The 25,988-nt window shown below is 28.0% G+C and overlaps 1 protein-coding gene across 1 annotated transcript in view; it reads left to right on the forward strand.

Annotated features, from left to right (window-relative positions):
* Positions 1 to 22,070, forward strand: part of LOC111637968 (transmembrane and TPR repeat-containing protein CG4050-like) — a 30,231-nt gene extending 8,161 nt beyond the window's left edge. Inside the window, exons 2-15 of the mRNA XM_023383579.1 lie at positions 4,664 to 4,867; positions 6,250 to 6,447; positions 12,398 to 12,534; positions 12,756 to 12,837; positions 13,410 to 13,661; positions 16,108 to 16,257; positions 17,750 to 17,832; positions 17,994 to 18,066; positions 18,141 to 18,227; positions 18,307 to 18,380; positions 18,476 to 18,596; positions 18,671 to 18,772; positions 20,866 to 20,949; positions 21,167 to 22,070. Of these exons, the coding sequence (XP_023239347.1) occupies positions 4,781 to 4,867; positions 6,250 to 6,447; positions 12,398 to 12,534; positions 12,756 to 12,837; positions 13,410 to 13,661; positions 16,108 to 16,257; positions 17,750 to 17,832; positions 17,994 to 18,066; positions 18,141 to 18,227; positions 18,307 to 18,380; positions 18,476 to 18,596; positions 18,671 to 18,772; positions 20,866 to 20,949; positions 21,167 to 21,421 (1,785 nt within the window). The 5' untranslated portion in view covers positions 4,664 to 4,780 and the 3' untranslated portion in view covers positions 21,422 to 22,070. The remainder of the gene's footprint in view (positions 1 to 4,663; positions 4,868 to 6,249; positions 6,448 to 12,397; positions 12,535 to 12,755; positions 12,838 to 13,409; positions 13,662 to 16,107; positions 16,258 to 17,749; positions 17,833 to 17,993; positions 18,067 to 18,140; positions 18,228 to 18,306; positions 18,381 to 18,475; positions 18,597 to 18,670; positions 18,773 to 20,865; positions 20,950 to 21,166) is intronic.
* Positions 22,071 to 25,988: the final 3,918 nt, after the last annotated feature.

Genomic DNA, 25,988 nt, shown 5'->3' on the forward strand with positions numbered 1-25,988 from the left:
TGATCCATTTTCGCATCATGAAAGTAAAAGTAAGCAAAACGGCTAAAACATTTAAATTATCTAATAACAGATATGAATAAAATAATGATAATGATAGCGGTTGTTATAGTTTTAATGCGATTTTGAGAAAAACCGGATAAAAATAAAGAGCTTGTAAATTATTAATGTATACAATTAAGTCATCCCGAGTGCAACTATTATTTTAATGATGCAGCTTTTCTTATAATGATTATCTTTATGCTTCATCGTTTCTTATTTTCATTCATTAACTTCTAACAGATTTTTTCCCCATTCTGTATACGTTATTTAAAAAATAACTACTGTGTAATAATAATAAAGGATACAAAATAAATCTTTATTATTAAATACCTACAATTTTTAATTTTATATTTTAGAAAAATACGAATATAAAATTTTACTTCGCTCATAGAAGAGCACGGTAATGAAGCGGTCGATTTTTTTTTATTATTATCTTACTCTACTCATTATTATCCATTATCCTTAAATATATGATACTTAATTGAGCGATAATTTAGTATTTTAACATAATTAATTACCAGTTTTCTGAGAATTTTTTAAAATTTTTTGACAATATTGTTTTGTTTCCTCTACACTTCTAAACGTCTGGGTGAGCAGTTCATTAATCGAACATAGATTTGCTCTCTGCATAGGAAGTTTGCGCCGTGCTTTCTACATCTACAACAGATCTAACAAAGTAGAAACACACACAAAGAAGTGTTGAACGTGTCAAAAATAGTTTCATTATAGCTATTTAACATGTTAATTAAAACTCGTAGTATTAAGTGTGAGTAAAAATACTACTCAAGAGTTGATTAAAGTTGTGTTTTAATTTTTAAAACAAAGACACGAGAAAATTAATAAAGCTAAAATTAGCTTATACCTATTGAAATTGTTTAAGTTTTTTTACTGGTGCAGCTAAGAGACCCTCTACCTTATGTTTATGTAACTATAGAGTTGAGATAAGAAATGATGCATGGTGTGACACACAACGTTGACTGGCAACTATTAGTAGAGTAAAGACGACAAACTACCCTCGGTTGTCACCTCTAGCCCACCTCCAGTTCGTCAACGTCAAGTAGGCCAAATCTAGACATGTGTCTTATCAGTAGGCGACTCTTCATTGTCTGCAACTGGCGCCTACCAGAAAAGAAGCTTAAGAGATGTAATTCAAAAAGAGAAATTATCCGAATTATTTTCTTAATTTAAGTAACTGAAATTTAATAATTAAACAAACGGAATAATCTTAAGATGTAAGTTTTAATCGCCTTAAATATGAGTAATATTCTTACATCACTTACGATGTTGAAAATTTATCGAAACAACGAAAGCTTGCTAGCGGACGTTTCTCTTAAATAATCATTTTTAAATTAAAATAATTTAAAATATTTAATTCTTAATGGATCTATACTCTAATTTTAAGCTTTTTAACTGTAGAATTTAATAAGATTTTAAATTATACACATTTCTAAAATTTTAACGCGTAAAAATTAACACTTTATAAACGCTCTTAATGAAGTAAAATGCACAGAAATTTATATATAAAAATTTATTTTACTAAATTTAATTTTATTATCATTTTGGAATAAAAATATATTGCTATTTTCCCCTTATTTTGTGAAAAATTTTGAGGAATAACACAGCTTTATAAGGATATAAAGGTATAAAAATTCTGACTTAACATTTGGTCCTTGAGTCTTTAGAGATTTCTCATAGATTTAGACATTCTACCCATAAATCCCAAGATAGAAATCTTCGTCAAATTAACTTAAGTGAAAAAAATTAACAGAAATTACAAAAAATAAATAGATTTTTCGAAGAAATGAAAGGATAAAATTAAAAAAATAAAAATAAGAGATTTCCTCGAAATTGCTGTAAGTTTGCTAAACTCCAGCTACCGGGTTGATGCGAGTCAGACATTTTTTATTTATAAAAAATACTCTGCAGGAATTGGAGTGTTTTTTTTATAAGTTGTGAAAATTGCATCCTTAAGAAGTACTGAAAAGCATAAGAGTTTCATTTGTGAGACTGAAACACATCATTAAAAAAATGGTATCCAAAGGTATTTAAACTGCAATCGAGAAGTTGCTAGAGACGAAATTAGAAGAGAATTAATGGGAAAACATGGTTAGAATAATAAATAGAATAATTGAGATGGACAAAACCCCGGGAAGCTTCAACTGACATATTTATAGAGATAATTATAAGAAATTATTCCGTTCTTTCCATTTTTCCTCTTTGCAAAGATAGAAATTGCAACGCATAAAATAATCATTTATTTAAAATTATTCTGTAGAAATGTATGAAAAAGAATTCATTGAAAAATTTAAAATTCTCGTAGTGTTCCTCAATATCATCGAAAAAAAGTATCTCGATATTAATAAAATTATTATTTAAAAAAAAATAAAACTAAAACTTTCCGTTGAATTTATTTTTAAAAAATGAAATTTTCACCCTTCGTATATATTGTATATAACAATTTCAGATTCTCACCCTCTTACGGCGCGTATGAGGAAATGAGATTTCACACCCCATACGGTGCGTATAAAACAATGAGATTCTCACTCCGATATCGTGATTTAGAAAAATGAGATTCTCATCTCCCATACGGCGTGTATGAAAGAAAAGTGATTCTCACCATTCTAAACGCTGTGTATAAAATAATGGAATTTTCATCCCCAAATGGGGTATATAAAATGATATGATTCTTATTCCCATACCGTGTGTATAAAAATTCAGATTCTCACCCCCCGAAATGGTATACATTAAAAAAAGAGGTTGACGGCCCCATACGAAGCACGTATAAAAAAATAATATTTTTCACTCCTTATTCGGTTGAGTTACAGAATCGTAACTCATCCGTAAATGAGATGAAAAAGTTTTAAAAATTAATTTGGCTGAAAATGTTTTGGAAATTTACGTGTTGCTAGTGCCTAAAGCGAGAATTTTCATTAAAATAATAGTAATAATCGGAAGGGATAAAAGTTGTGATTCAGTGTTTATGTTAGGAGATGGCAAACAAGCGTTAGAAAGAACACGTAAGAGACGTTTCTCCTTCAAGTAACATTATTACCTGACTGGATGACGGCTGCCATGCTCATGTAACCAAGAGATTGATAGCTTCCCTCTACAAATTAAGCGCGTTTTTCCTGTCACACCCAACCTCAATGTCTATAACTTGAATTTAAACAATTTCTCACAGTCGAGGTGTTGATTTTATTACTTTTTGAAAAATTTACTTTTCTCATATGTCAACTTAAACGTGAAAGAATTAATTAAAGGAAGTTAGATAACGTCGTGTTTTCGTGTTTTCGGTGCTCCCCTCCCTTCTTTTTATATACATATATATTTAATTTTAGTGTCGTGGATCGTGGTAGAAAAATAGTGACGAGGTCGAGTTACGTCGCACTCGAACTGTTTCAAATTTCTCTGTTGACCACGGCCATTCAACTACACGCTTGTTGGATATAAACAAAGAGTTCTTTCAAATGCATTAGATAATGAAGTTTATTCTTTTATTTTAAGAATATTTTCATTATATAAGGGAATATATCTACTTTGAATGGTGTTATATTTCACTACGCTATCTTAAGGTACTGTATTTATCAAGTTTTAATGTTGATAGCCAACGATTTTTCTTGTTATTAAGTGGATATAGTTAAGTGGATGATATTTTCTTTAGAAATTTAAGCGAAAAAGTACCAGCTGTTCGTACGGTAAAAGATAATTTATCAATTTTATGCAAATTATTTTCCTCTGTAAATTTTCTAATACATTTATTTATAAAAGAATTTAATCATACTTTAAATATAAGTTTTAATTCTTATCATAGTTAAAATTTAATCAGTTTAATGAAAAAGAAAAGTGCGGAAGCTTGCAAAATTTACTTCTCTTCTATATCCTCCTTTCTATACCTGCATCTTTAATACTAATACGTAATAAGCTCCATACCTATAATTTTACATTATAATATAAAATTATAGGCATAATATACCGTGAGTTTCACACGCATATTAATCAGTATATAAGCTTCTCACTTAGTTTAGCTAATGCATATGTAATTTCATTAATATTGTATGCTAATATATATGCAAGCTCCTCACTAATTATGTATAATAATGCACACGTAAATTCCCAATAATTTTATATACTGATGTATACTTAAGCTCCTCATTAAGTGTAAACTCCTCACTAATTTTATGTACTAATTAGCATGTAAACTCTAAACTAATTGTATTTACTAATGCACGTGTAACCTATGCTCTTCAACAAGTTCATGTATTAACATACTGTGAGTTCCAAAATTACATATTTAATAATAATAATAAACTCTAGATTTTATAGTTTGATATTTAAAATGCTATTAAATTAAAAAAAAAACATTAATAATGTAAAAATAATTCTAAATTTAACAAAAGTTTTTAGTTTTTCTAATTCAAATTTATCAGAGAAAATCTTCATTAATACTATTGATTTCAGAATTATAAAGAGAGAATGGAATCTTAATCGAAACAAATGACTAATTTATTAAATTAGAAGTGACAGGATTTCTTTTTCCTTTTTTTTTCCGAAATTAAAACATGAAAATAATTGATGTAAGTTGATTTTTCGCTAATTTTTTCCTTATTATTTGTTTTGCGGGAAGATTGGATTCGGTTTAAGAAAATAAAAGCAACAAGAGAAATCAATGTTTTGGACATTCCCTTAGAGAACATAGTGTAAATTGGTTGGATTGTGTAGCAGAGGTGGAAATGCCAAAATAATGAGAACATTGTTGGCAAAGAAAGCATTCAATCCACAGAGGAAAAGTCAAGACTTGACATTTAAGAACTGTCTTTTCAAATATAAGGTAATGGTATTGTTTTGATTGGAAAATCAACAAACTATTTTCTTTTCATTCATTTTTTTTTCTTTCATTTGTCTTAAAATAAAATTAATTCAAAATATCTCGAAAAACAGAATATTAATTATCTGCGAGATATTTTAGATTTAAAAAATTGATAAATTTTTTATATCAGAAAAAAAATATTGTAATATAAATCGTCTTTATTATTGTTTGAAATAACAAAATGTCTGATTTAATGCTGTGTTTCTCAACCTTTTTAAAGTACTAGACCTTAATATTACTTGGGAATAGGATTTATAACATTACAGAGTCGCGATTTACCAGTTTAGAAATTGTAGTCTCTAGAACTAATCATAGAACAATGAGATATAATAGACTTAAAATTTGACAAATTATGTTCTATTAGAAAAGATATTCGAATAAAAACTACTTTATTGGTTACGTTTTGAGATAATAAAATGGAAACAATATATAACAATTTTATTCTACGCTATTTCTCAATTTTTTCTTAAAATATTGAAGATTTCGACAGTAATTTTGAAGACCCTCATTAATTTTACACACTGATGCAGAAATAAACTGCTAATTTCTTGTTAAACTTCTAATTTCTTGTCGCTAATTTTAAATTCTAATGAACATGTAAAATCCTCATTAAGTTTATATAATAATACACAAATAAGCTCCTAATTTTATATTTTAATTTACACGTAAACCTCTCACTAAGTTTATATACTAATGTACAGTACAAGTTCCTGATAATCTTATTTACGAGGTATTAACAATATTCGTGAATTGGGATCGCGTTCTACCTGTTGAGTAACTTCTAAACGTATTAATACAGTATTTTCATTTAATAAATAAATAACTTGTTATAAAATTCTTATATAGTTTTTTTTTTTAAATTTTAACTGCTGCAACTTTATATTTTAAATTCTCGAAGTGAAGTATCTGTACATTGTAAACACCGAAGATAGATCTTTATATACACTATTACTGTATAACCTACGTATCTATACTTGGACTGTGAAGATACAGAATTCGAAATACTACACTTTCTTCACTTATACACGCTATAAAAATAAAGAAATGGACTTCTCATAGACACGAATTTGACGACAAATATGAAAGCTTACAGCTTTATACCATAAAGTAAGAATTGAATTTCAAATGTCTTATTTTCTTTTCTTTCTCATCTTCAATCGTCACTACTTTATTGAACTTTCAACGTTAAAATCACAGATATAAATAACGTTATATAGCAGATTTAACATTGAATATTTAGTACTATTTTTATGCTATAGATTTAACAGTTTAACTTATTAGTTTATACGACTGTATATTTATCATCAATTTTTTTTTTTTTTTTTGTATTATTTTCATTCTAGCCCGATTTAGAAAAGGGAGTAAAGAAGAGGCATTATCTCTTGTTGGTCACAACTGTATGTGCTTGCTATTATAATGCCCTAGAGTGTGGTTTTGTGTTTGATGACATGTCAGCTGTAAAAGATAACAAAGACCTAAGGCCAATAACACATGTCTCCAACATCTTTTGGAACGACTTTTGGGGTACACCAATTATAAAGGTGAATATTTAAAAAGTTTTTTTTTTCTATTTTTAAAATAAACTTTATCGTTTTAGTCGATACTTCACTTTCCAAACTAATATTTTTGAAGAGAAGTTTGTCAATGTGTAAAAATATTCTCACGTGAATTGCTCCATGTCAATACTTATTATCATTTTATTGACGATGGAATGTTTTATGATTGACATTTACTATATATATATATTTTTTTATTTCATTAAAGTTTTCTGAATCGTTTTTTAAGAAATATCTTCACTACATTTGCATGATATTGAAAGCAAATTCTTTTTATTTTTTTATTTCTTTTGGTGGCAATTTTCAATTCAATGATTTCTACTCATTAAATACGGCTTTATGGAGTGCAAAAAAATGAATCTCGATATTTTTCTATTTTTATACACATTTATATTGTCTTCCTTTTAAAAATTTGCTGAATTTGCTAAAGTTTTGAATAAAAATTCAACTGTATTTTCTTTTTTTTAAATATTTTTTCTATCTTTTATAATCCAAAAATCGATAGGGATTTCATAATTATTTCTAATATTTGTGTTTAATTTAATGAAAAAGATTTTAATTATAATAAAAAAAACACACCCTGAATAAGTTAATTATTTGAAGATTAAGGATTATTTTTTTAATTTTTATCAATTTACTAAATGATATATATAGCCAATATATATCTAAGTATATCTCATTATACTGTAATGCAATTTTTCTGTTGCTAGCATTCACTTAACTAGGCATTAATACTGATATTTAATGCAAGCCTTAGGCAATTGTCATTACCTATATCTAATGTTTATTTCTAAGTATTTATTATTAATAATTTTACTCATTAATTTAAAAGTTTATCATCATTTTATTCTTCTTCTCAATAAAGTATCCATCTATCAGTCTTTAGAATGTATTATTAATATAGGAAAGTATTTTAAAAATTTTATTGGATTCTCCATAAAATATATATTATATTCTTTCCAGTATATTGTATTCCAAAAAATAAATAAAGAAAAAATTTTTAGCATTTCAAATTCAAAATGAAAAAGATGGAAAACCCTTTTTTTGTCTATAATATATTTAATTTCACATTCAATGCAGAGAAAATTCTTTATATAGTGGATTTAATATTTTTAGTGTATTTAGTAAAAAAAAGTATACTCTAGTTTACATAGAATATAAGATTTTTAAAATTTTATATTGTGTATACTCAATGTTCTCAATTGTTTGAAAGAAACCAATAAACCCAATGTTCTCAAAATAAATTGTAAAGAAAACATTAGGAAAAAAATGAATTATGAAAAACAATGAAGAAAGATTGAAAAGAGAATAAATTTTATAAAATCTAAAGTTCTATTTTCGGTCATTCACTTTCGTGATTTCAAATTAACATAATAATTAGAGAGCATCCATCCGAGAATCGAAAATTGTTATAAATTATCTTCATTGAAGTCGTAGATAACACGCGAATCGTTGAATTTTTTAACACTAATAATAAATAACTAACTGAAAAGTTTTATCAGATTATCTCCTTCCTCAATTGCTTGACCATAATTTCTCAATTAAGTCGATTAAAATGTAAAACTAGAGGCATTTTAATGTATGTGATATAAATTTCATTTTGTAACTTTAGACAGCGAAGAAAGATTCGTGTTATAGCCTATATATATATATATACATATAAGGTAAAAAATAAAATAAGAAAAAATGTATGTGAGGCAAAGATGTCACTTCACATCCGGAGTACAGATAGCTTGTAAATGAAATTGGTAGCAAGTAAAGTTGAATGTTATCGCTAAACGTCATGCAACTTTCTCTTTTCTATCAATGCGGAAATTGATAATGCCCTAGGCAGGTTTTCGTCGACTAATTTCCCCGTTATCTCCATATAGCCTTACATAGTTACGAGCTAGTTCATGACTCTTATCTCAACCTGGTCGCTAAGGTCTCTCTTTCCCTCTCTCTCCCTCTCTCTCTCTCTCTACCTACCAAAATCTTACCTCTTGAAAAATTTGTTTAGAAATATTGAACTTTTATTATTTTAAATCTTTGATAATTACTTAGATTAACCGACAATTTAATTAGGCCATTTTGTTAAATTTAGCCATTACTGTTTAGATTCCCAACCGGTAGTTCGCGATCTACGCACGTTTTAATTAATAAAGCCAAATTTCCGGTTAAGAAAATTAGATTGAAAAGGTTTATTATACGATAACGTTATTTTTGGTATGCGGTTTTAGTAGTTTTGTCGGCGAAGAGCTGGGAAAAACTTCAAAAAATTTGAAAGTAGATGAGACTATGCGAAAATGATTGTGTAGCGCAACTTCTAAAATACTTCCGATCCTGATGCAAAACCAATATGCCAATATAAAGTCGTATATTTTGTCTAAAGCCGTTATCGTATCTTAACTTTTCGTATCGTATTATGATTTTTGAAAAGTATCACTCTTCCACTTGTATCTTATTGAGACCAAATACATGATATATACGAAGAAAAGTCGCAAACATAATACTATATTATAAATCACTGTAGAAAATAGTGGAATACTTGAATATATTTGAATAACAAGATACGATTCCTGTATTTGTTTTCATACGAAACGAGTCCCCAAAAGTGAGAATACTTTTATTTGATTCCTAATTCATAAATTTTATTTTACTTTTTCCGAACCCACAAAAATTCTAAAGAACAATCCATTATTTCTCTGTTCTTAAGTTATTATAGAAAAAAACTATATAAAATAATCGTATTGAATCATATTATTATCTCAGAAATCATAAAAAACTATAAATTTATTACTTATAAATCATCTAGAATTATCCTATCATAAAAATTCATATATAATCTATAACTTATTATATAGAAATCCTTGTTTTTTATCTAAAATAATCTGGAATTATATTATTTAAAAGCATATAAATTTATTATTTTACATGTAAAAATCATATGAAACCGTCATCTTATTACCTAAAAACTTAAGTAGGCCGTTTCTTTTCGGATATCGAACTCACTAGCGTTTAAAATTTCCAAAAAAGAAAGGCAACCGGCATATGGCACAACGTATCGAACATCCGCTCTTTAATAATATGCATATAAATAATACGTAACAATGCAATATTTCGTGATCATAAAATTATGCCCTATATTAATATATAGAAAGCACGCTACCTTACTTCTTACCATTGGAAAAAAAAGTAAAGTTTCGCAACGTTGCATTGATATAATTTCAAGTAAATTATAGATCTATAATTGCATTCACAATGAAGCAATTCAAATCTCGGGATTTTAATATTTTAAAACATCTCTTTAGCGTTAGGAAAGACATAAAATAAGAATTAAAAGCCTGCAATTGAAAGTAATGACGAGTAATAATAAAAAACTAATGTAGAAATTGGAGATTTTTATTATATATCACGAAAATTATTATTATTATTTCTCCTATTATCCAATTGTATGCCTGGTTAATACTCTCTATAAATGATCTGCTGTTCAATATAAGAAAAAAAAAATATTATTCTATATATTATTCATGCTTATTTTTAGATATATTTTTAAAACATTATAGTAAATAACGCTACAGCATAGTTATAAGTTAGTAATAGTTTTAAATTGGGTTTATCAACCTGGGGTTCTCGGTCGACATTTTCTTCTAATATATATACAAGAAATAAGAAAGGTTGAAATGCATTAGAATAATCAATTCTAGCTCTATTGTCTAAGTAAACCTTAGATGGATTTTTAATGTTATTTTCAATTAATGATATGTTTATAAAAGGATATATATAATGCTTTATAAAATAATGTTTTGACTTATAAGTAATATCAAAGGATAATTATAGTTTTATTGTAGTTTATAAACTTGGGGTTCTCGGGCGAGTTATTTTTTCTATTAAGTGTGAAAGAAGTAAGAAAGGTTGAGAGGCGTTAGTATAAACTCCTTTCAAACATTATTTTTCCTAGGTTAGAGAATGCTATTAAAATTGCTGAAGATAAGATTGAACGATTTAAACCAAGCCGATTTTATTTGTGAATTAAGGTACGAAAATATATGTTTTATAATAGGAAGATTTGCTACTGTCTAAAGGATAGTGATGAAAGTTGGGGTTATTTTAAATTGGTGATACGTTAAAAAAAGAAGAATTTATAATATAACAATAACAATAGAAATACAGGTCTATATAACAATAGAACGTTTCTACAGCAACGTTTCAGTTTATAAATTATCGTAAATAATATGACGACATAGAACTTATATTTCTGATGGTTATTCAACTTAGGGTTCTCGTGCGACATATATTTCTAGAAAGTAATACAAGAAGAAAGAAAGGTTGAGTAGCGTTAGTATAAACAGTTTTCTATCCTTGATATTTTTGAGAAATAAGGCACGAATATAAAATTTTAGTTTTATATTTAGAAATAACTGTAATTGTCTAATGCAGTGTTTTCCAATCTGTAGGGCCCACGAGAGTATGGCAAAGGGGCGCGCAGCTTTTACCAAATTATCATTTTTTTAATACAAACAAGCAAAATAAGTCAAATCGATGTCGAAAAAATGAATCAGCAAAAAGGTTATTCCAAATTCACAACCCTCGTCCGAATTACTCGGATACGACTGCTAAAAATCCATTCATACTCTTGCAGAAACGTCTCGACAAGAGTCGAACCCGGGAACAATATACTTTATTTAATAAGGTATATTGTTTTGTAGGCCATCAAATAAATTTTAAAGACAATATTTATGAAATTAGATTGTTACGAAAATTGAGGGGGCACAAAAATTTTTTTCTGAAAAAGAAGAGGCAGAGGCACAGAAAGTTTGGAAAGCAATGGTCTAAGGTATAACAGACTCGTCGGTGTTATTTTCAATTGGTGATATGTTAAAAACAGGAGAATTTATAGTATACAACAATAGAAATATATCAAGAATTCTCTGGGCAAAATGATGGAAGTTTTAGGTCGTAAATTTCTGCACCAATTTTACTTTCAAAAGTTTTTTGTTTTTCTCATTTTTACGGATTTACAACATTTAAAAATCAGGTGACTCTTATTGTTTCGCTCGTAATAAACAATATAAATATACAATCCAATTTACTTAAAGTAATTCTTTATATAAATTCGTAAGTGACATTTCTGTCTGGTTAATTTTCATTTCGGCTTTTGTCTTTAAATTGTTATGGGAATAGACACGAAAGCTTTGGGAATAATAATAATGCAGTTGGATAACTGTGAAAATTAATACCATATACTGCTGGGAATTTAAATTCATAATAACGTAGATTAATTTAACTATATGCCTTCAGATTGTATAAATATATGTTGATATGGATATGCCTGAATAATATTTAAATAGTAGTAAACAGAGAAAACAAATGTTTATTCAAATGACTTGTGTTTAGTATACGAGGATATAAGCCCGAGTCAATTATGGCGCATTTATCGTGAGTTTTATGCTATTCTGTGCATAATTACGAGTTACACTCGACGTATCTTGCGTGTGTTTGATAATCGTACGCTAAATACGGCTCTTACACTTATGTGTAAGGCGTTAAACGTGGCTTTATGGTATGTACGATTCGTCGGAGAATATGCACTCTTGCGGCAATTTTACGTCATTTTTTCACTTAACTTTTGTAAAATTGATAAAATGATACCACTTTGATATAGTTTTTTCATTTATCTATTTAAAAAAGGTGTCACTTACCACTTTTACGCCATTTTTGCGTTATTTTGTTTTAAAAACATTTTAAAAAATCTCACAATTTGACGGAATTTTTCCATTTATTCTTTTAAAGAACAGGAAGAATAATGTCAAAATGAAATAAATTAATTGACATAATACAAGAGTCAGAATACATAATAAAAGTTAAGCAACTTTTGAAAAAGGAAGCAGTAATTGTCAAGAAGAGCGAAAATATATTGATAAAGCTTTATAAAGTTAATATTATTGTTTTTCAGGAACACAGCCACAAGTCATACAGACCCATATGCGTTCTGACGTTCCGCATTAATTATATGATCGACGAACTCAACCCTCTAGGATATCATTTAGTGAACGTTCTTCTCCATGCCCTAGTTTGCATACTTTACCTCAGGTACGTGCTGTTTTCCGAGGATTAGTGGCTATGACAAATAACCCGGAAAAAGCAATTTCTTCCATAAATTTGTAACATTTACAACCTTGATGATGAAAATAATTAATAGCAACAATTTTCCATCTTCTTGATCCCAGCAAACAAATTTTCTCTGAAATTCTGTCAGTGTGTTACATCAAGCGGATTAAAAATAATTGATGGATAGATACTTTCTCTTATAGGTTATGTTACATGTTTCTACCAGCGGAAAGCAGTTTAGTGGCAGCCATGTTATTTGCTGTACATCCTATACACACCGAAGCGGTAAGTATGATTTAATTATAATTAACTGTTTTGAATTTCTAAATGGATACTTAGCAGACTTATTCTTTAAAATTTGAAAGAATGTATTTAAAATATTTAAAATACTTTCTCCTAACTTTAAATTTAATATTTAAAACTACAGTAAAACTTTACTTCATTAAGTATTTACTGGTTGAAACATATATCAAGTTAAACATAGTCAAATTAAACAGTAATGATGAATTGTTACATTATCTAGCGGAAAACCTCGCTTATTCTGTAATTATACCTTATTCTGGGTCAAATAATACATCATAAAATTTCATAATATTCATATTTACGGCGAGTCTTTGTGTTTAGAATAATTGTTTTTATTGAAATGACTTTATATACTTTCAAAGTTTTCGAGAAAATAATTAAAAATATAAGCATTATCATCAACGATACAATTACTTTATTGCTCTTAAATTACGAGTGTCGAATGTCACCCGTAAGCACGTTGCACATAAAATTGTACAGGATACGCCCATACATTTTGGTGTATTTGCAGATAAAAATGTTATTTTTTAAGAAAACTATTTGAATATTTTCAGGTGACCGGTGTTGTGGGTCGAGCGGAAACTTTGTCTTCCGTCTTTTTTCTGTCAGCTTTCTTGTGCTACATCCAATGCTCTCAATGGAAGTGGACAGGTGAGCTGCGTATCAATAAGAAGACTTCGACTCTAACACGTCAAAGCCTTGCTTACAAATTTGATATTCTATTACGATTTCGCCATCTGTACCACAAATTTGTTCCGTCAGCATATTTTTTCTATTTTTTGAGTCGAAAACAGCGCAGAATACGTTAGAAATAAATGGAATTTTTTCGAATTTTACAATACTTTTTTTCTTTTAATTAATAAGAAAACCAACTTCTGCGTAAATAATTAAAAATTTAATTATTATTATTTTTTTTTCTAAAAAAAAAAGTCAGTCGATATGTATTTGCTTAATGGATAGAATATTGTGACTTTTTAGAATCTAACGATCACGATATCACGTTATTATTATCTTAAAATAATCATTTGTAATTGTAATTAATGATTTTTTTCGAAGGTTTAGACTGCGCTTTTATTTTTTAATTTAAATAATGGTAATTGCCATTTTGTTCTGCAATAATTCTAATTAAGCTTTCAAATAAATTTTATGCGCTTAACTTACGTCTAAACTTTGTTTTTTATTTATTTTATTTTATTTTATTTTAGAAAGTTCAATGATAATTTTAAAAAATATAACAAATTAGTATTGTTATTTATGTGTTTAATAGTGTAGAATCTGTGCTAAATTCTAAAAAAAAATTCATTTTTCTTGTTGCTTATGTGTTAAATAATGCCCTTGAACACACTTTAAATTCTAAAAAGTTCATTTTTCTTGTTGCTTATGTGTTAAATAATGCCCTTGAACACACGTTAAATTCTAAAAAGTTCATTTTTCTTGTTGCTTATGTGTTAAATAATGCCATTGAACACACGTTAAATTCTAAAAAATTCATTTTTNATGTAAATTTTGTATAAATTATTATTATTATTTTTTCCACCGCTCGACATTTTTATACAGTTTAGAAGTCATACATAATGTAAAACATATAAAAATGGAAAGCTAACGTATTCTTTTACTTTTCCGTTTTCACTATTTCCGTTGATTTTTGAACGACTTTACATTTTTATTTATCGTATCTTTTGTTACTTTTTATATCCATTTTTATCCTTCAGACCCTTTTACTTTTTACTTTGCTTTTCATATTGGTTGTACAGTACTTTCACACGGAAAGGGAGCAGATGTTACTAAAGCTTCCTCTACCCTCCTTCAAGATTAAAAGTAATATCTTGTCTAACCCATAATCATACAATAGACTAACAAGGAAGTAATAAATTAAAACAAAAGTTTTCAGACGTTAAGGATTGAACCGGAGCTTTAGTATACGCTGATTGTGATTGTCCACAACTAATTTCAACGTTTCGATAGTAAATGAAGTGTCGAGAATAAAATTAAGTCGGGATTTATACGGTATATTAGTATAAGGAGATTAGTTAAAACAGTATTAATTAAATTGGAAGACGTTGGTGTTAATGGCAATCTATAGGATTAAAAAAGTATTTAATGAAGTAGAAAGCTACTTATGTTCCCGAATTGAGCCTCATAAAATAGTTGTTCCGCAATCTTAAGCGAAGTTAGGAGAAATAAAATTGCTCTGTCAATGATTGCTTTTCTATGAAGGCGATAAAATAATTTGAAAAATGATAGAGAAGATAATCAGGAAAGGATCAAAGTTAAAATCAAATAAAATTTAAATATTTTATGAGGAAATAAAAATAACTTCTAAAAATTCCCCATTTGTTTATTACTTCGTTTCTGTAGGTGTAAAAATATTCACCAATTTATTGGGAAATTTAATAATTTACTCAAAATAAGCTTAGTTTGAATGTCTAAAAAGGTTTTTTCGGAGTGATTTAATCATATAAAAAGGTTTCTTTACTGTTAGAAGATTAAGTGCCTAACATATTAATTTACTGAAAAAATCCGGTTGCAATTTCTCAGTTTAATTTCCATTTAAACAGTTAAAAAAGGACAAATAAAGCAGATTAATTCGTAAGTTAGCTTAAAAAACGACATTTTGAGTAAGTTTTTTAAAGTAAATTAGTGTTGTAAATTCTTTAGAAGTTGGGTTAAGTCGACCAATAAATCTATTAAATTAATGTCTATTGATAGTCACAACGATTAAAATATTCATCAGGACATATCTTTTGTCGAAAGTGGCTCTCTCTCCCTCAGGTGACATCACGTCTTTAACCGAAGATTGCAATCCGTCTCCATTAATACAATTTCCAAATTCATCATCTTGAAACGTTTCGTGTCCGCATTAAGACAATGTAAAGTTCGTTAGGGATTTTCATCTTGTTCAAATTAGTGCCAGGAGGGAGAGTAATTACGAAACGCGTAATTTCCTTAACTGGTTCTATCGCTGACAACGAGTGGAAGTAATTTTCTGCATTCGGACGCCGAGGGGATTTATACTTTCCACATATGATTTAAACATGAATTTCCAAACCAAATCTAACACAAAAATAAAGAATTTGCAAACAACTTTATATATATACTGTATATTACTTATCTCCCTTACAACCATTATCGATTTTCGACTTGTATTTTCTTCAGCGTGAAATTTTCAGCAATAAAAACTGTACTTTACAAGTTAACAGTAAGTAAATTAATGCAGGACATTAAGAAAGCCTCTGTTAACCGAATTTATTTAACGTTTTTTTCAAGGCAAAAAACTTGCTTCCTCGACCTCGTCCAGGTGAACAGTACCAAGCCCGTGTGGCTCCGAGTCATCTGAACGTTTTTCTAAATCTAGGAAATTTGATATCTAGGAATGATACCAGACTAGAAGAAGCCGATTCGGTGAGAATTCTTTGTTCTTTTCACTCGGATAAACGTTAAATAATTGGAACAACCATCGACCAAACTCTCCCCCTTTTCGCTTTGCCATCTCAAAAGTAATGTTTTATCTCATTAAAATTGTATTTTATAAATAAAAGCTGTATTTTTAAAAGTTTTAAGACGCTTAAACGTGTAAAGTTTCTGTTATAACTTTCGCAACAGCCTCGTTATTACTAGGTGATTGTGAACGTTATAACAGAAACTCTTCCCCCTTTTCGTTCTAGAATCTCAAAAATAATGTTTTATATCATTAAATGTTTTATTTTATAAATAAAATACGAATTAAAAAAGTCTGTTTTTATAAGTTTTAATATGTTTAAATGAATAGCGCCTCGTTATAACGAGACGATTCTGAGCGGTGTAATGGCAATGCTCTTATTTAACTTAAACTAATTATGGATAGTTACTTAAAAATTTATAAACTTTAAATAACTTTCAAGATGTTTAAATGGGTAGAGTTTCTGTTATAACATTCACAACCGCTTCGTTATAACAGAAACTCTTCCTCTGTTCGTTCTGGCATCCCAAAAATAATGTTTTACCTCATTAAAAGTGTATTTTATAAAATAAAATAAGTAAAACAAAAGTGAATTTATAAGTTTTAAGATGTTTAAAAGGGCAGAGTTTCTGTTATAATGCTTAAAACTTTTATTTAAGTTAAAATAATTATAGGATTATTTAAAATTTGTATAGAGGAAGTAACAAAAACACAATAAGCTTTTTTTAAAATTCATTTAAAGTAGATCTAGAGAATTAAATTCGTAGTTAAAGTTAAGTAGGAGTTATATTAGTGGAGGAGATGATACGATGACGTTATTGAGTAAAATTGATTTGAGAAAGATGCTTTTAGGGAAGAGAAATTCAAGCTTCAGTAAATGTATTATTACGGTCGTGCATTATTCTGAAAAGACCCATTAATGTTGTAGTTAAGTTCCCCCCTTTCAGTTTGCAGTTGGAAATTTGATATGCTATATATTTGTTGTATATAACTTAGGAGTATACAGGCAACATTGTCTTTCCAGAGGCGATTGTTAATCATTAAACGAACGGAAGTGTAAGACTATCCCTTTTGATTTTATAATGCTTATCTCGTAATTAATGATAAAAACTAAAACGAGTAATTATGTGGTATATAATCAATGATTATAAATTTGCGGCAGAATGGGTTAATAAACAATTAAAATAGCTTATAAATTATATTTTCTAACAAATATTCGGCTTAATTTTCTCATTTCATAAATATTCTTGGTGTAAAACTGATTAGTTAGTTAAAGATTTGAAAGGGTAATGAACGGTAATTAAGTAATTTAAACGGCTGTTAAGAGATTTACTTTATCGTCGACACGATTTCTATAAAGCAACCACTTACCCTATATAAATTATTATTCTAATAGAGTCGTAAATACAATTTTAGAATCACTTATATTAACAATTGTGCTATTCCTTCTTACAGCTATACAAACAAGCTATTAGTATGAGGGCAGATTATATCCAAGCTTACATCAACAGAGGGGATATTCTTGTAAGATTAAACAGGTTTGTTGCCATTTTGTCATGTTGGAAATTAACTCCAACGGATTAAAAACGGTTTATCTATTGTATAAATCTAATTTTATTATATCAACCACTTAATTATAATATTCTTTAATACTATTAAATTGTTTGCGTCATCTGAAAGTGACTTCAGTCTTTTATAGAACCGAAGAAGCCAGAGAAGTATACAAGAAAGCCTTAAAATTTGACAGCAATAATCCTGATTTATATTATAACGTAAGTTTTAATCAATTTTTTTTTAAGAAATTTTTTTCTCAATTATTTCTTATTAATTAAATTTTATAATATAGTTAGGGGTTGTTCTGTTGGAACAAGGACGTTCCAGCGAAGCTTTACAGTATTTCGATAAAGCCCTGAAATTAGATCCAGGACACGAGGTATATAAATAACTCGATTATTTAATGACTTGAAATATAATTAACGAACAATTTGGATAATTTTTAGAACTTTTTATAGCAAGCTTTAATGAATTCCGCCATATTAATACAAGAAACTGGAAGTCCCCAATTAAGGAAAGTCGCTCACGAAAGGTAATTTTTTGTTTAAATCCAGTTATTGTTATTTATTTTAATTAAAAATTTAATTATAATTGTTAAAATAATTTAATTTAGTATATTTATTTAAGGTTGAACGTATTACTACAGAAGGGAAAAGCTAGTGAAAGGGTGTATTTCAATCTAGGGATGTTAGCCATGGACAATCGTGATGTCAGTGAAGCCGAGAAGTGTTTTCGTAAAGCTATTGAGGTCTGGATGATTTTGCAAGTTTAAACCATGTAAATACACGAAAATCTTAATAATCTTTTTGTCTTCTTTTTTAGTTACGTGACGATTTTAGAAGTGCCCTTTTTAACTTGGCGTTACTTCTTTCCGATGCTCACCGTCCTTTCGAAGCTGTGCCTGTTCTAAAGCAATTGTTAAAAGTGAGTAAACTTAATAAATTATTTGTTAATGAATAAGAAAATAACGTTTCGTTTTCGTGTACAGTACAACCAACAAAAATACATTAAACAGTACTTTGGGTGGAGTTTTTTATTCTTTAAATATATCCCTGCACTCACGGAATATATCCATAAATTTATATCAATTTTTAAAAGAAATTCTCTATAGTAAATTTTACGAAATGATTTTCTCATTTGGGAATTTGAAAGTTTTATTATTAAAATTGATTTTCCTGAAAGTTTAAATGTGTAAAAATAAGCAAGAAAAAAAAAATGTTTTGAAGGAGTAAATTAAACAAAAAATCGAATATTTGTGTAACATTTTATTCGATTTATAGATTAAAATTATTTTTAATTACAAACTAATTAGTTATTTTCGAAAATCTCTCATTTATTGATTATTTTTAATTTATTTTTATGAATTTAAATTAATGTTTTCCAACCGGTAGATCGCGAACGCTTAAGTATCATTCTGTCTAATACTCATTTGTCAGATAAAAGAAAAGGTTGGGAAGAAAGATAAGAGAAAGGGTGTGATGTCAGATCTAATATACATATATATATTTTATTTATTCCACTGAACGGTGACTTATTCATTTATTATCCGGATTCATTATTTATTAATCTATTCGAATAATTACAATAATTATTAGGATAATTTAAGCTGAAATGCTTATTTTTCAACCAGTAGCTCCCGAGTTCTACAAGAACATTCCTAATTAATATTCATTTGAGAGATAAAAGAAAAGGTTGAGAATCAATTTTATTTAGCAGCTTTCTATTTACAAAATTATTACAATTTACAATTCTTAAATTATAAAAATATTTATGCAATTGAATTAAAAAATTCTATTTTACTCCTTTATTAATTGAGGGATAAAGGAACGTGTCAAATTATTTGCTAATGATCATATACAGTTTCTATTGATTTATAAAAAAAGAAAAAAGAAAAATAATAAAAATAATTGGATTATTGTATCATTAAACAGGTCCACATCTTAAAAAAATATATTTGACAGTAATGAGAATGAAAATGATGTTGCTACAAACAAAACAATGACCTACATCTCTACAGATGATTGTCTTTTTTCCTCATTTTTTACTCACAACTGAATATTAATAAAGAAATGATCCTAATTATAATTTAATATATAATTAGGAAATGTGTAGATCATGAAAAATGTAACAGAGGGGGAATAAATAAATATATATATACAGAAAGGGGAAGGTTTGAGAGTTTAATATCCAGAAAATAATTATTTTTATGCAGAATTTGTCATTCTTAATGATAAAATAATATTATTTATCTTCATTAATAAATACAATTATTAACGAGAGATTAAAATATTATTTCCCTGCAATTTCTGATTGTTTAAATTGAAAAAAATGGGAAAATATTATTGAATTGACATTAAATATAATCGTTAAAATTGGAAAAATTACAATTAAGTGATGCGGAAGATTTATTATATTTTTATTTAAAAAAATTTTTTCTCTCATACAAAAATTCGATATTCCGTGTGATTTTTTTTAGAAATAAAGTTTATATTCTAAACTATTTCTCAAGTTAAATATTCTTTTTTAAAGCTAAGGAATTTTTTTGAAGTTCTCCTCCTTTTTCTTTATGGAGAAAGAGAGATGAGAATTAAAGAAATTCAAAAACAGATATAAACATTGTTTAGAGAAATGATTGATCTGACTACAAGAAATGGATAATTATGTTGTTTTTTTAGATTCTCTATGATCATTATAATTGTTCAATAGTTAAATTGAGAATTTGGTTTTTTTAGATGCGCTCCAATCATTCAAAATAAACGAGAATAACTGTGCGAGTCTGTCCCATTTATCGATTTATTGTGCAGACTGTCTTTATTTTGATTACTGCACTTCCTTCGAGAGTTAATCGGTCGATATGGATACAAATTTATGATCAAGATGTTTACTATATCGAATTAAGATAGAAACCGTAGTATTGTAAGATAATTAGAAAAGTTTTACTACATCCTAATGAGTTGTTTAGTTTAAGAAAGATAATTAAATTTTATTTAAAACAGCATTTTCTATATTTAATTTAGAATCATCCCGATCATGTAAAAGGTCTTATACTCTTGGGAGACATATACATTAATCATGTTCGCAATTTGGACGCTGCTAAACAGGTGATAACAATCAACTTTATTAAATATTCATTCTTAGTTTATTAATCACAATATTCGAATAATTTAAATAATAAACTAATCTCAATTTAATATTTTATTAACGTTAACGTTTAATTTTATTGACATTCAATGCGCGAAACTCGGGAGGATTTTAGTGTCTGTCGTTGTTATTCATTTGTTATCGTGTATATTTTTTCCCCTTTGTTTTTTTTTATAGTGTTACGAAGATATTTTATCGTTGGAACCTTCCAATATTCAAGCGTTACATAATTTATGTGTGGTGTACGTGGAACGTGGACTTTTATTAGAAGCCGAATCGTGTCTGAAGAAAGCAGTGAGTATAGCTCCACACGAAGAATACGTCCAACGTCATCTAAAAATCGTTAAAGATCGTCTAAAACAGCAAGAAGATAAACAATCGCTAAATGGACGAAACAGCAGTTATTCTAGCAAATTTTCGCTATTAAATTAATATATATAAATATACCAATCGTTCGAGTGACGAGTGACAGAATCATCAAAGAAGTTCCTAGAAATGATTGATTATTGGTGCTATCTGGTCCTTCACGGGATACCTAATAAACATCTATGCTATGTACTAATTAAGTAGTAATATCCGTGTACATACAGTAAATAGGACCATTATTTTTATATGTGCACCTTTTCTGTTTAACAGCGAGGTGTAATCATTGGTGTTTGTGACGAAGACAATTCGATTATTTTCTGTGATAAACGGAATTTAGAATACATTATAATGTATTATTTTACCTTTTTTCTTAGTTTCAGGTATGTACATGTTTATAATTTACATATTATTTGCTATATATAATAACAAGAGCGCGATTATGTTGTGTAAATGTTCAATTCCTCAACAGTTCTACGGAATAGAGTTCTATTTTTATTGTATATTCATTAGTTTGCGTATACCAAAGATATCATGTAATGTGTTCTTAGTTATGGGCATATCAGTATAATTACATCCTGTGATCAATAAATTACAGTTCAATTTTTTAAAAAATTAACGAATATTTTAATCTTTTAAAATCGTATCCATACAAAGTCAAGAACAATATAAAAGAACAATAAAGACGGCTGAGAGGATTTGCGGGCATTCAAAAAATACTTTTCGTATCAATATTTCCGAGTGAAAAATAATTGAAAACAATTTTCTTTAATATTTAAAAGTAATATTTTATGAATAAAATTGGATAAAAGGTAAAAACTTCACGGGTCATCAACTGCAAAGAAAGAACATAATGACTCTTCATTCATCCATGAATTTTACAAAACTAGAATAATTTTTGATTCAATCGACTGTGAATTCTTTCGGAATTATTCGAAGCAAACTCTTCGAATATTTCCAATTTTGATATTAGAAAAAAAGAAAGAAAAAGTCAAGTTAATCGATAATATAGGTAATGGCGAAAACTATTATCTCTCTAGCAAGCCATTAAGATATAAGTCAATAATGAATATCTCATAAAGAACGAGTGAAAATCTATGCCATTACTGAGGTATATTACGTGATAACAGTACAGACAGATATCAATTTGTTCCGCATACAAGAAAGTACCGTTATTAGATTAATTGAGGATCATTGTACGGGGTCATACGACAATTTTTTAGAAGAAATTACTTTATCACACCAACTTCTTTCTTTGAAACTTTAATAGGAAATTCCGAATCTCGTTCTGCTATGCATCCATAATTCATTGGAAAGCAACTGCTAATGTCTTAAGTTTTGTTGCTAAATGTCTGATGTAATTGCCAAGGTACCCCCAATTGTTCGACTCGTTAAAAGTTTAAAACCATCGCTAATATATCATTTGATTTTGTTAATTAAGTAATGGGTATTAACCTTTACAACTCCGGAATATATTATATACTGATTGTTACCATCTCTAGATATTGGATTCGCTCTTGGAATTCTAAATGAATACGAGGTTTTGGTATCCTAAGATTGTGCTTTCCATCCACGTACATTAACCAATGAGTACATGGAATATTTTATATCCCGACAAATAACAGTCAGTAGCGTGTGGCAAGTCGTAACATTTAAACTTCACTCTGTCTGACCCGAAGGAATGTAATTTGCTTAATATAGACTGGTTTAATTATTAAAGCAATAAATTCTTTAATTTACTTTATATTGATTTTTATTTTTGTTTGTTAACGTTATGTCATAACGTTATGTTTCCAAAGTGGAAACGTACAGGATATATCAAATTTATACCTTAGGGATTTGAAACGTTGCCAAATACTAATTCCGAGTTTAAGTGTAAATTTATTTGTATATTAAAAATGATTACAGCTCGAAATTATAGAATACTTCTTAGGGTTTTCATTAATTAACAATCAATCTTTCTTGCCACTTAATTTTTATTAGTGTTACTTAATCCAATATTTTCTATATTTAATGTTGGAAATTAATTCTATATTTTTTAAATAGTTTCTTACGCTGAGAAAACGTTGCTTTTGTTAATTTTAACAATAACACAATGCAGAAATTCCATTCAAAAAAACGTTGACAGAAACTATTGGTAAAAATAAGGTAGAATTTAAAATAATCAAAAAATAAATAAATAAAAATGAAAAAAAGAGAGAAAATAATAGAATGTGCAACTTTGTATTTATAGTGTCAAGTGAAAAATCACGCCCTTTGTATAAAAGTAGAGTGAAGTCAGCCTTTCAATAACAGAATGAAAGCTTCTATTCACATTCCATTGAGATCAACCTTATCGCTTACTACGAAGGCAGAAACCGGACTTTATTCCATTTTTATTGAAAAAAAATATATATATAGTCATCTATCTCTACTTCCAGTAAATTTATGCCGTTTTGTGAATGATATAAGCTGAATAGTAGTTCATCTAGCCAATAGAATGCTATCATTTGACCATTTTATGATCTGCACAAAATAGGTGTCTGAAACGATCGATGTCGATAGATATCTATTTTCTTTGAAAACTAATCTGCTATCGCACTAAAATGGATCGAATTTCGTACATCTAACTCAACTGAATGCTAAAAGCCAGAGAATGTCACCATGACTCACTTTTCCAATACGCTTATTCATTGGAAACCATTGATAACGGAGAGTATAAGGACACCAGACATAATTTTTAAACTGTCAAAACAATAGGAAAAAAAATATTTCATCCTCGAAAACTTTTAAAATTTATGAAATTTTTAACTCGGATTATTTACTGTTTAATTAAACGTATAAAATAAAAGGAATTTACCTAAGAAATGTATATATATGCGTGTGTATGTAACCCCTCTATTCAAACTCATTACTTACGGTTTTATCTTCAATGTGTTTGCATAAATCAAAGGATTGGAGAGGTTCTCTTAGTATAAGCTCTCGTCACATCGCATCAAAGAGGATTCAAACGCCCAAACTAAAACTAATCGCTTCTTTGATACCGAGATATTTCAAGTTGTCATGAAACTTGTCGCGATGTCTCCTCGCGATCGATATTTGTCGTAAAGATGTTCTGTTGCTTTCTGATAACACCTGGAATTGACCATAGCAAAAATTTACAACTGTAAATTAAAGGAGATTATGTCAAAATACATATAACTTCACATAATTAGCTTTAAAAAAGGATTTTTTTTCTTATCNTTTCATTTTGTGGAGTAATTCCCACCATACCACTAACCAATCAGCTAAATAAGGAAACGTGACGCTAACTATGGAATGTATCCCTATCGACATTGTATGGGTGTGACCACAGATCACTGTGCAGCGATTGACCCAAATACCACTCAGACTCCGTAATTGGCTCATCTTATCCTTAAAATCAGATAATTCTATACCGCAAACCGGGGAAATCGCGAAATGTGCCTAAATAAATGAGTAGAAAGAAATCATCCAAAAATCACCATTTTCTTTTGTACCAATTTTCTCTTAGTGCAATTTTTAAACAATCATATTTTGAAGTTAAAATTATTATATAGAAAAGCTATTTTTATATGAATCTCTAAAAGAAAAGCAGTACCAAAACATGTATAAGAGTATTGCAAAACCTCTAAATGAGTCCTTTTTTAGAGTATTTAAAACAGTAATTTAAGTAAAGAAGAATTAAATGATATCCTGCGACTTGGGTATTTTTCCTCTTCAATAGGACAAATATGCATTTTCTTTGAAGGTAAAGAAACCAAAGATTCCTTTCTTTGAAGAGCTGTCAATATCGAACCATCGCCTGTGTAATATGAACTCAGAGAATCTCGCATTTCTCCTTCTAAAATTCTAACTTGGCACATCAACCAAATATAATATCAACCAACAATTTTGCATTCGAGCAAAGTTTTCCCAACTTTACTCAAACCCTACTTAATTTTCGAGAAACTGAAATATTTTATCCCTCTCCTTTTACCTTTCAAAAGTATATTCCTCTACTGAGGTTTACAAAATACACTTTTTCTTATTTTTATTTTTCAATTTCTAAAATATAAAATATATTACTAGGAAATTCTCTCTCTGAGGTTTTTGCATTTTTATAATAAAATATATTTTCGTAATACGTTTCTACAATAAAAAATATATTAATATACCTTTGGTAAGAGGAATGTCATACATTTTTCTTGTTTAAACTATTCAATTTTGCATGCAAAAACTATATTTCAGTTTCTATAATGTTTAATTTATAAAATGATTCTGTTATATAAATCAACATCATTTATTTTACTCTTCAACATTTTCTTTTCTTTGCTTTTACAAACCCATTATCGGACTTACTTGCTTCTTATTTAAATTAATCATAATGAAAATAGAAAATTAATTCAAATTATATAATTTCTACTTTTTATTATACTCTTAACTTAATGAAAAAATCATATAAGTTTAATGAAAAGGCCCTATATACAAAGAAGAAACTATCAAGAAGTAAGAAACAATGAATTATGACGCCATTAATTCTTCCAACTGAGAGGTATATCAAGTGTTGTGAATACAATTTCTTCCTATTTTTTTCCCTTTTAAAGTCGTTTCTTTTTACACATCTGAATAATACATACATTAAAAGTAACTAGTATAC

Source organism: Centruroides sculpturatus, unplaced genomic scaffold (assembly GCF_000671375.1).
Source record: "Centruroides sculpturatus isolate CEXI.00-Female unplaced genomic scaffold, Cexi_2.0 scaffold1203, whole genome shotgun sequence".
Lineage (NCBI taxonomy): Eukaryota > Metazoa > Arthropoda > Arachnida > Scorpiones > Buthidae > Centruroides > Centruroides sculpturatus.